Source organism: Pseudorca crassidens, chromosome 16 (genome assembly GCF_039906515.1).
Source record: "Pseudorca crassidens isolate mPseCra1 chromosome 16, mPseCra1.hap1, whole genome shotgun sequence".
Lineage (NCBI taxonomy): Eukaryota > Metazoa > Chordata > Mammalia > Artiodactyla > Delphinidae > Pseudorca > Pseudorca crassidens.
In genome coordinates, this window is record NC_090311.1 from 37,234,380 (window position 1) to 37,246,897 (window position 12,518).

A 12,518-nucleotide genomic window follows, 5' to 3' on the forward strand; every position below is an offset into this window, starting at 1 on the left:
ACACTTTTTTCTTAAGTGCTCATGGAACATTCTCCAGGATAGATGATATCTTGGGTCACAAATCAAGCCTTGGTAAATTTAAGAAAATTCAAATTGTATCAAGCATTTTTTCCAACCACAATGCCACGACAGTAGCTATCAATAACAGGAAAAAAAACTGTAAAAAATACAAACACATGGAGGCTAAAATTTATGCTACTAAATAACCAAGAGATCACTGAAGAAATCAAAGAGGAAATCAAAAAATACCTAGAAACAGATGACAATGGAAACACGACGACCCAAAACCTATGGAATGTAGCAAAAGCAGTTCTAAGAAGGAAGTTTATAGCAATACAATCCTACCTCAAGAAACAAGAAAAATCTCAAGTGAACAACCTAACCTTATACCTAAAGCAATTAGAGAAAGCAGAGCAAAAAATTACTCCCAAAGTCAGCAGAAGAAAAGAAATAATAAAAATCAGATCAGAAATAAATGAAAAAGAAATGAAGGAAATGATAGCAAAGATCAATAAAACTAAAAGCTGGTTCTTTGAGAAGATAAACAAAATTGATAAACCATTAGCCAGATTCATCAAGAAAAAAAGGGAAAAGACTCAAATCAACAGAATTAGAAATGAAAAAGAAGTAACAACTGACACTGCAGAAATACAAAGGATCATGAGAGATTACTACAAGCAACTCTATGCCACTAAAATGGACAACCTGGAAGAAATGGACAAATTCTTAGAAAAGCACAACATTCCAAGACTGAACCAGGAAGAAATAGAAAATATAAACAGACCAATCACCAGTACTGAAATTGAAACCGTGATTAAAAATCTTCCAACAAACAAAAGCCCAGGACCAGATGGCTTCACAGGCGAATTCTATCAAACATTTAGAGAAGAGATAGCACCCATCCTTCTCAAACTCTTCCAAAATATTGCAGAGGGAGGAACACTACCACACTCATTCTACGAGACCACCATCACCCTGATACCAAAACCAGACAAAGATGTCACAAAAAAAGAAAACATTGGCCCTCTTTTTGAAGAGACGGTTAGAAATCTTTTTTTCCTTCATGGCTGGGAGATTTCTTCCTTAAAGAGGCCAACGGGTGCTGCAAGAACAACATCAGACACTAGAGGGGAGTATTCGGCACCGACTGGACCTTAAAGGCTGATACCTTGAACTCCAATCGCCTGGGCAATGAGTGAACAGTCTAAATAAACAGGACGTGAGAAAACAAAACTCCTTCCATGAATAGGCGCTGCAGGTGACCCCTAAGCTTATGAACTGCCACAGTCTTCCGATTTGTGGAGCTTAGTGAAAAAGTTCTGTGTCTCCAGGCTATACATGTATTTATATAAAATTCATTCATTCACTCCACATACATTTATTCACACCTGCCACGTGCTTGGCACTCTTTTAGGTACTTTTTATAGCCTTGAACAAAATCGATAAATTTTCTGTGCCTTTTGAGTTTACATTCTGGTTGGGAGAGACAGATAATAAACAAACAAGCAAATATCTATCATATCAGTGGTGCTATAAGGAAAATTATGCAGGATTAGGGGCTAAATTTCAGTAGCTGGCAAGGGCTTACAATTTTGAATAGGGTGGTCGAAGGAAGAATGGGAAAGGAAGGCCTGAAAGAGGGGCCAAGGCAAACTGCGTGGATATCTGATGAAACAGTGGTGCAGAAGGAGAACTGCAAGTTCAAAGGCACTGAGATAAGGGCATGCTGGACATATATAAGGCATGGCTGTTCAGCTGGTGTAAAAATAGCTGGTTTTCAAAAAGCTGCACAAATATAAATTGGAATAAAATAGAACCCTGCAACTTCTTTATACCAAAGCCCAATAGCATTCACCCAGCTTTTTCTGGTCCTAGGTAAGAGCATGGGCTACACTGGCTGACAAATCTTAATTTGAGTGCAGGTTTTGCAGCATACTAGCAAGGACTAGCAAAGACTCTCTGGGCAAGTTACTTAACTTCTGTGAGTGGCAGTTTCTCAGGATTATTGTGAAACTTATATGAGACTAATACAAATAAAGCACTTAGCACTGTACCTGGCATACAGAAAGAACGCAATAAAGAGTTACATTATCTGTACACATGACCGATAATGTAGTTGCTGCTTATAAACATAGAGCTAGAGGATTAAAAGGAATAGAGCCAAATAGAGATGAAGGATGGGCAATAGTGTACTATTACACTTTAATAGTAATGAAGGTGAATTTCTTAAAAGCCAACAATAGCCAAAAATCCCATACAGGAAAAAAACAGGATTATATGGAAACACGTACCAAAAATTTTAAATGTACACATAGTGCCCAATTCTTTAAAAGACTTTAGTGAAAAGCTGGGCAATGTCTTAAATATTTAAAGGGCTGTCTGGATGGGAAATATAGAGTGTGCTGGGGTGGGCATCAGATGCCATGGCAGAGTCTGCATTCTTCATGAGCAAGGGTTGGCGTCATCTGCTTAAGAGATCACCAGTGGATATTCTAGAATATCTATATTGGAGGGGTTTGGGGAATGAATTAAATACGAGAAGGGATCAAGAAACGAACTTTTCTTGAAGGTGTTTTTTGAAAAGCAAACACTATGTTTATTTGAAATAATTGGGGATAGGGCAGTGGTGATGGGGACGGTGAGGTAGCTGAAGGCATCTTTTGGCTGGAACAATGGGCCCAGTCTGTACCAAGAGCCCAGGCTCCCTCTACACACTCAAATCACAAGGAGGTGTTTAATGTAGGAAGGATTGCTATGTTGGGGTAACGTAGCGTGAACCATACCTGTCTTCTTAAGTTGCACTAGGCCCTGAGGAATCCTGTTAACAGAAAGGATATACCCATCTTCTGTTGCAACTTCATACTCCTCACAGGGATAACCTTTATGTTGGATGATTTCACTCTATGGAAAAAACACAATTTTTTTTTGAGTTCAGTTCTGTATGGTTATGTTCTCAATGATTAAAAGGTAAAAAGTAGATTCCTTGATGCTGGAAGAGATAGACAAGAAATTCCTTACTTTTCACTAGCTAATTATGTTATTGTAAAAAAAACTAGCAAATCCTCGCCAGTGCTCATTTTCTTTATCTTTAATGTAGAGATTGAACTAGAAGGGTAGTTCTTAATGTGGGCTCTGGACCAAGAGCATAGCATCACTTGGGCACTTGGTAACAATAGCAAATGGTCAGTCTCCACTCAAACCTATTGAACTGGGAACTCTGGGGCTGGGGCCCAGCAATTTGTGTCTTAACAAGCTCCTTAGAAAATTCTGATGCACTCTAATATTTGAGAACCACTGGAAAAGAACACTGATTCCAAAACCTCGGTGTGTGTCAGAAACATCTGGGACACTTAAACATAAATATTCCTGGACCCACTTCGGGTTAGGAATCAGGGAATTCCAGTGCAGCCAGTGGGACAGGACAGCTTATGAGAACCCCTGGTCCATGTATTCCTTAAGGTTCTTTTCAGCTCTAAAACCACAGACTCAAGAGCAGTACAGTCATTCCTCAGTATCTGTGAGGAATTGGTTCCAAGACACCCCATAGATACCAACATCTGAGGATGGTCAAGTCCCTTACATAAAATGGGGTAGTATGTCAGTCCTCCGTATTGGCGAATTCCGCATTCACGGATACGGAGGGTTGACTGTAGTTCTTAACACTTTTAGGTTAAGGATCCCTCAGTGAATTTGAGGAAAATATAGAAATGGATATACACATGGACACACTATATACTTTCAGTGGTTTCAGATTTCCTGTTTCCTATATATGGACTCCTGGTTAAGGACCCCTACTCCATACAGTTGTTACATACAGAAACTCTTTGTAAAATATAAAGCTGCTGGTCTTCCCTGGCGGCGCAGTGGTTGAGAGTCCGCCTGCCAATGCAGGGAACACGAGTTCGTGCCCCGGTCTGGGAAGATCCCACATGCCGAGGAGCAGCTGGGCCTGTGAGCCATGGCCTCTGAGCCTGCGCGTCCAGAGCCTGTGCTCCGCAACGGGAGAGGCCACAGCAGTGAGAGGCCCACGTACCATAAAAATAAATAAATAAATAAATTTTATATATATATATATATATATATATATATAGCTGCTGCGATCTCCTCAGTATCCTTAGTTTCTGCCTACTGTAGTTACTTAGAGAAGGAGGGAATTATTTCTACTAGCTGCTGCTTTTAAAGGAACAAAAGAGGAGAAAGCTAAATGCCCAGGGTAGTATACAAGACAAAAGGGCATAATAGTTAAGAGAAAGGCCCTGGGGTCTCGCTGCTTGGGTTTTTAAATCCTGGCTCTCACACTAATGCATAAACTAACTGTGTGATCTTAGGAAATTTAGTTAACTTGTCCCTATTCCTCAGTTTATTCGTCTGTAAAGTAGGTATACCAGTGGTTTATACTCCTTGGGATTATTGCAAAGAATGTAAAAAGATAACGCACATATGACACTAACAAGATTGGCTGGCACATGGTAGGGACTCAAGGAGCATTAGCTACTACTATAATTAAAAATCACCCTCCCTCCCTTTTAAGTAACTCCTATTCACCTTTTAGAATTCAGGTTAAGAAACCTTTCTTCAGAAAAACTTTCCTAAATTCCCTAAGTCCCCCTATTTTATGTTTTCTTCTTTGATTTCACTTCTCTTGTGATTAGTTTTGAGTGATTAGGAATTGAGTGTCTGTCTTCTCTGCTGAATTGTAAACTCCATGAAATCAGGGCACTTAGATCTCTCTGTAACCTCAGTGCATAACACAGTATCAGGGCCAAATAGGTGCTCAACTAACACTAGCTAGAAAAATACCTGAATGAGGACAGTTGTATACCAAAATACAGAATAAATTATATCCATATATATTAGTACTCAGAGGCAAACCCATTCAGACTCCGAAGCACTTTTTATTCTACTTCATTTAATTTATATGAGAGATTACAAGAATTTTCTATCTTACTTTGCCTCTCCATGTATGACTGCTAAATAGCAGAGTCCAATTCATTGGATTTTAGTCTTAGAGCTCCTGAAGCCCAAACAGTGTGTAGGTGCTGGCCACGCCCAGTGGGTGAGGCCCAGGGAGATTGGCTCTACCTACAACTAAAGAGATCCCCTTCACTTAAGGACCTAGAGGAATTTGTATGGGAACTTCTCAGGGCAGAAGGATGGCCCTTAAGGATCTACACCAATTTGCTAACTATCTGGACAAACCATCAAAAGACAGTCAATAGTTGGAATGGTCAAAAGAAACCTGATATTTGGCATTCATGTAGATTCAGAATATTTCTATAGCCTGTCAGAGTTTTAGAATTCATTCAAGGAGGCTTCTGTAAACAAGGTCTTAAATCTGTATAAAAGCATGTTAAATCTATGATAAATGTATGGAGCATGAACATTACACACAGTCACCTCACTCAGGTGGAGATAGCCTCTCCTCCCCTGGGAGGGTTTATTGCATAGTTGTCACAATCATAAGCTTTGTGTTCTGGCAGACTCCGGATTTAAATTCTAGCTCTACCACCTACCAGGGGTGTGGCCTGATTTGAGTTGTTTAACCTCTTTAATCTCAGTTCCTTGATTGGAAACATGAGTATGGTCCTATCTATGGAATAGGGCAGTGAAGATAAAATCAAAAGCTTTTTCTGACCTATTGAGATGATCAAAAAAAAAAAAAAAAGAGAGAGATAAAATCAAACAGTATCTCTACAGCTTTCATCACAATGTCTGCTATGGGATAAATATGACTATATGGTGGACATTGTTACAATTCAACTAAGAATGTGAAAGTAAGCCAAAAAGTGTTCTCTGAGATACCTAGAAATTTCACTTCATTCATGAAATTTACTCATAGGAGGACCTCTCTAGCATTCATAGGGGTCCTTTTACTTCTAGACCACAGAATTACCAGCTCAAACCAGGATTAGATAGATTAGGGTGGCACAGGGTGTTACTAGAAGTGACTGTCCTGAGAGTATGAAAGGAGATCTAACATCTTTCTAATATTGGAAGAAGTAGAAAAAGAACAGAAAGCACAGACAACGTGGAAATAATCATGGGTCTGAGCTTGACCCAAGATACTGCAATGATTTAACCGCTCTTGGAATGAGCCTAAGAATTCAAGAAAAAGTTAAACTGTGTTTGAAGCTCAAAGGGATTAAGTCATTTGCCTAAGTTTACTGAAATTGTTGAAGATGAACCCATGTTTACCCACACCCAACTTAGTGTTCTTTCCAGTACAATATGTTAATTTACAACTATGTTCTACTAGCAGAAATCACCACCACATATAAATATAATATATAATGCAGATAATACACAGAGACAAACAATAACATGTAAGGTACTTTGTTTCCCCCCAAAATATGGAAAATCCCAACTTACAACATTCATGAATGCTTCTGGGTCCACAGCTTTAGTTGGCATATGTCCCGAATTCACATTTCTCTGGAACAAATGTGCCACCAGAATCAGAAGCCACATCTCGTTTCTGTGTGAAACAATCCACTCTCTTGACAAGATTTTTGACATGGTCCAACATCTGCATTTATCTGTTCTTGGTAATATAACAACTGATTCTAAAGTCAGAAGAATCTGTAGGTTTAAAAACTCTTTCATATATTTTCCAGCTGTAATTTCTTCTCCAAATTCCAAAGCAAGGTAAACAAGCTTGGTTGACAGGAACAAAAGAACATAAAGTAGAAGTGAAACAACATCCAGGATGTCCCAATACTATCTGGCTCCGCCCACTCCCTCAAACAGCTTGGTGTGTAGAAAGAACTTTCTTTGATGCAACCTGGAGTTATGTGATATGATACAACTCATAAAATCCCTGTTCATCAACAGGTAATATGCACCATAGGAAGCATCATTTTCTTTTTTTCCTAGTTCTTTAAAAAAAAATTGTTTTCTTGGAGTATAGTTGATTTACAATGTGGTATCAGTTTCAGGTGTTCAGCAAAGTGAATCTGTTATACGTATACATATATCCACCCTTTTTTAGATTCTTTTCCCATATAAGCCATTATGGAGTATTGAGTAGAGTTCCCTGTGCTATACAGTAGGTCTTTATTAATTATCTATTTTATATACAGTAGTGTGTATATGTCAATCCCAATCTTCCAATTTATCTCCCCCCTTTATCCCCTGGTAACCATAAATTTATTTTTTACACCTGTAGAAAATTGTAACTCTATTTCTGTTTTGTAAATAGGTACAAATATCATATGATATTGCTTATATGTGGAATCTGAAAAAAAGGTTACAAATGAACTTTTTCTAGTTCTTATCTATCTTTTATAGGTAGAAAGGTATGAAGTCTGCAGAAAACTTTATGACCCTTTAGAGTCACAGTCTGGGGCTTCAATGATCACTGACCTTTGGCTGAAGGTCAACGTAGTGATAAGCATTTTTACTTATCAAGAAGGTCAAAAAATTTTAGGACATTTTCTATTTTTAGTTATGGGTAAGAACATTGATTGGAAGAAAATGAATCTTCCATGTTTAGGCCATTTCTAGGTAGCTCAGCTAAATAGACATGAAACGTTTTATTTGGGTTTGTAATCACTAGTTAATTGCTGAGAGATTACTTTGATGGATACCTGGTCATTAAATCATCTGCAATAACTAAAAGGAGTTGCAGCCTAGTTATTTTCATGAACTAAATGCCCCAATTCAATCAACTATGTGGCCATGTGAGCAATTCCTTAGCCTCCTAATATTTAAGCAGGCCAGGAGAATAGTTATTGTCATTTTAAGTAAAGAATGTGTTAGAATTTAAGAAAAAATACGATTTAAAGTAAAATATTTCTTTACTTTTACATCAGCTCTTCAGAACTGAGCTACCAGCAGCCACACTAATCGAGAGACTTTTGGAATGTGGGTTGGTGAAGGAGGTGAAGCCAGAACAGGAACGGTGAGTCTGTGTGTAGACAGCCACCCACACTCTCAAGCCTCACCCACCCTGGGCCGCCTGCATAGATGTCATGAGGTGAGCTTGCAGCTCTCATCTGGAGCAGTCTCAACATTCCCACCACTAGCCATCTGATGTGTGCTAAGGAGTAGCGATCTGACCTACTTTAGGAGAGCAGAGGAAGCCTTTGCCCAACACCTGGCAGAGCCCCAGGTCCTCAGCCCCCACTGAGCTCACTCCGAAGTGATGCAAAATAAAATTTGGGAAAAGAACTTGGGCTCCCAGTGTTGACATTTTAGGATTTTAAAATGTTCATCAGCCAGACATATACACACTACTATATATAAAATAGGTAAATGACAAGAACCTACTGTATAGCACAGGGAGCTGTACTGACTATCTTGCAATAACGTATAATGGAAAAGAATCTGGAAAAGAATACATGTATAATATACATATATGTGTGTGTGTGTGTGTATATATATATATATATATATATATATATATATATAACTGAATCACTTTACTATATACTTAAAACTAACACAACATTGTAAATGAACTATACTTCAATTAAAGAAAAAGTTACATAGCCAGAAGGAAAGAAAATCTCATTCTGCCCTTTCATTTTCATTTGGGAAGATATGTTAAAAAGCCTTGCCCAGGGCTTCCCTGGTGGCGCAGTGGTTGAGAGTCCACCTGCTGATGCAGGGGACACGGGTTCGTGCCCCGGTCCGGGAAGATCCCACATGCCGCGGAGCGGCGAGGCCCATAAGCCATGGCCGCTGAGCCAGCACGTCTGGAGCCTGTGCTCCGCAACGAGAGAGGCCACGACAGTGAGAGGCCCACATAACGCAAAAAAAAAAAAAAAAAAAAGCCTTGCCCAATATTACCTAGCTAGATTGTGGCAAGGCCATAACTAAAATCCAGGTGTTTTAATTCATCATTGAATATTATTAACACATTTGAATAAAATGTAACATTTCCATGTTCTACATTCAAGGACAAAGGCTCACCTACGATCGAAAGCAATTACATCAGTTTCTGTGAATTGTCTCTTTAAAAGTTCTCTCTGGATTTAAAATTCAAAACAATTCTCAATAATTTCATTATAAATTTGGGACATATAATCTCACATTGTTCCAATATATTCAGGTAAGGTCAACTCTCACTTTACGTTTTCCCTTGATGTCATCCTTAGTATTAGAAAAGTTTCCTGAGTACCTTGCCAGACTTGCTCATAATGTGCTGATACAAAACTAGAGTTTAATTTCCTCTTTGTTAAAATCATAAGATATCTTAGATTATGGGTCTTCTGTTATTAAAAGCTTATAAAAGTTTTTTCTTTGCCTTTTATGTAATCTGCCTAAGAAGCAAAGATTCTATGTCTTATTAAATATTTCCTGTACTTCATACTGTCGTTATCAGATCTTTGCTTACTTAGAAAAACTAAGTCTTTTCAGTAAAAGAATGGTTTTTTAAGAACTTGTAATTTTCTGTATTTGCCTTTCAAACCTTAAGTAACTTAATATACGGATACGCATTACACCAATGTCACGCCTCCCCCCAAATCTATTTAAAGAAATTACCTAGTATTAAACAATTTTAATAACATTTGCATTTCCTAATTTTCCATCATACATGTATATTATTTTTATAGTATGAATAGTATTGTTTCATTATAACTATAAACATAAAGTTTATCACCACATAGCCTTATGATAAGTCTTGTACAGTATGTAGTTAATAATTTCCCCTTTGCTCCACCCCAATTCTGATTTGCTGGATTCTGTTTCCAATGTGCAGAGCTTCTCCATCCCACACTGTTGATGACACGCTTTGACAGTCTGGGACCAGGTATTCATTACCTATAGCAGAGTTTCCAGGAATCTTTTCTTGGGGGAGGAGGAAGTGTCAGCGTGTGGAAGATATTTTTTTTTTAAAGTGCTAATTTTGATGACGCTTACTGAGGATGCATAGTATTCCAAATAAATTAACTTTCTCAGCTCAGTTGACTGGTTTGGTTAGGAGAGCAGTTGGCACACACAAAAAAATTGGTGCTTTTATTTATACTTTATATAATGTTTTTAATGATTGCACAATATTGTTTTCATTATTATTATTATTTGGATTTGGATTGGCTCTGTGGGAGATGTGATGATGCTGATGAAATTTTTGTTTGTTTTATTTTAAAAGTGACTGAAGTTCTGATGGGACTAAAACCCTGTCACACCTTGACACTGGCTACGGAAAGTATTTCTTAACCTATCAAGAATACCAGCAATCTGTTTTCACTCCACCCCAAAGCACTTAAATCACGTTAGAACTCTAAAATGTAATAAGAACCACATCAATATCTTGTAATCTCTAAATGTCAGATTAAAATATGAGTGGAGAATGGTGTAGTAAGTCAATGGAAGCTTTTAGAGAACTGATATTTCCCCCTAGGTCCGTATACATGTTAGAGATGGTATCAGCACAGAATTCAGCTTTGGGTGAGACTAGGAGTTCATTCAAATGAATGAATCCTAACTGAGCGCTTTCTGTTTTCAAGTCCCCTTGCTGAAAGCAATGAAAAGTTAAAACATAAAGCTAAAACTTGGAAACAACTTAGAGGTACTCCAGTGGGTGAATGTTTAAATAAACCGTAGCCGATCCGTACTGTAGGATATTACTCAGCAATAAAAAGGAACAAACATACAGGTTAACAATTTGGATGGATCTCAAGGGCATGGCTCTGAGAGAAAAAGCCAACATCAAAAGGTCACATATTGCGTGATTCCATTTATACAACATTATAGAGATGAAGAACAGATTAGTGGTTGCCAGGGGTTAGGTTCAAGGAGGGATGGGGGGTGATGGGAGTGGTTGTTGACTATAAATGGATAGCATGAGGGAAATTTTTGTGGTAATGGACAGCTCTATGTCTTAATTGCAATAGTGGTTACACAGCCTACACATAAGATTACACTGAACTGTACATACCCACACACACGCTCGCACGCACACGTGCACACGAGTGCATATAAAACTGGTGAAATCTGAATAGACTCTGGATTGTATCAAGGTCAGTTTCATGGCTTTGAGAGTGTGCTATAGTTATGTAAGATATTACCTTTGGGGGAAACAGTGAAGAGTACGTGGCACCTCTCTATACTATTTTTGCAATTTCCCATCAATCTATATCATTTCAAATAAAAAGTTTTTAAAAAGTTAAAAGATAAGAAAGACGTCACTCCTGTCCTCTTCCTAAAATTTATTAGGAAGATAGATTTACACAAAACTCTTCCATGCGATAATTCTGGAACATAACAAAAAAGATTTATTAAGAGGCACTATTAATTTTGGAGCATGAGGTTCAGGAAAAGCTTTTCAGATATGGTGGTGTTTTGGCCAGACCTTGGAAGATGTGGGTAAGCTTCCCATGGGAGGAGAATGGGGAAGTGGTTGGAGCTGAGCAAGGCCCTTGATGGTCAAATATCTTCCTAGCTTTTGCATTAATGAGTCTCAGAAAGCCATTATTTTAGTCTGGTTTCACCTCTCTGAAACTGATTACACTTCCTGAAAGACATTCACCAAAGAATTTACATTTGACATGAATTTGCATTGATTGAAATTAATGTTATCACTTACCTGTTCCATTAAAAAATATCAATGAGACGTCTAAGCTTGGGAAACTATAGTAATATAATGAGCCTCTTACGGGGTTGTGAGCATGAGTTTCTCGCGTCGCATAAATGCAAGGTTAAGACAAAAAGGAGAAACGTTGCCAAAATTTCCATAAATTTGTATTACAAAGTCTGTAGCCAAATTCCTCATCCGTGGTGGATTGCTAGACTCTATGCCTACTTATAAGGATACTGATATTTTGGATAAAACAATGAAAATGTGTTATAATTGACTTGCCTGGAAATCTTACACTCATCTCAATTTTTTACCAGCTTTATTGAGATACAGTTGACATTTAACATTGTGTAAGTTTAAGGTATACATTGTGATGATTTGATATGCCTATATATTGTGAAATGTTTACCACAAATAAGGTTAGCTAACACATCCTTCACCTCACATAATTACCACTTTGTTGCTACAGTGAGAACATTAAAGCTCTGCTCTCATATCAACTTTCAAGTGCACAACACAGTGTTGTTAACGATAGTCACCATCCATGCTGTACATTAGATCCTCAGAACTTGTTCATCTTATAATTGAAAATTTGTACCCTTTGATCAACATCTCCCCATTCCTGCCACCCCTCAGCCCCTGGCAACCACCATTCTACTCTCTGTTTCTACGGGTTTGATGTTTTTAGATTTCACACATAAGTGAGGTCATACAGTATTTGTCTTTCTCACTCTGACTTATTTCACTTAGTATGGTGTCCTCAAGGTCCATCCATGTCGTCACAAATGGTAGAATTTCCAAAAAGGCTGTATATTATTCCATTGTATATACATATATGCACATATATGTATGTATGTGTGTATATATGCATACATACATACATCACGTTCTCATTACCTAAGTGTCATAGTCAATAGACACTTAGGTTGTTTCAGGTCTTGGCTATTGCAAATAATGCTGCAATGAACGTGAGTGTACAGATATTCCTTCAAGGTAG

The 12,518-nt window shown here is 37.9% G+C and overlaps 1 protein-coding gene across 4 annotated transcripts in view; it reads right to left on the reverse strand.

The window, feature by feature from the left end:
- Nucleotides 1–6,655, reverse strand: part of LIPM (lipase family member M) — a 30,469-nt gene extending 23,814 nt beyond the window's left edge. For 3 of the 4 annotated variants that reach the window (XM_067710095.1, XM_067710096.1, XM_067710098.1), the window contains exons 1-2: nucleotides 6,370–6,655; nucleotides 2,784–2,901 (exon numbers count right to left, since the gene is read on the reverse strand). In XM_067710095.1, coding sequence (XP_067566196.1) covers nucleotides 2,784–2,901; nucleotides 6,370–6,603 — 352 coding nt within the window. In that variant the 5' untranslated portion in view covers nucleotides 6,604–6,655. Of the gene's footprint in view, nucleotides 1–2,783; nucleotides 2,902–6,369 lie in introns of those variants that run through there. The other variant, XM_067710097.1, reaches the window with a different exon arrangement.
- Nucleotides 6,656–12,518: the final 5,863 nt, after the last annotated feature.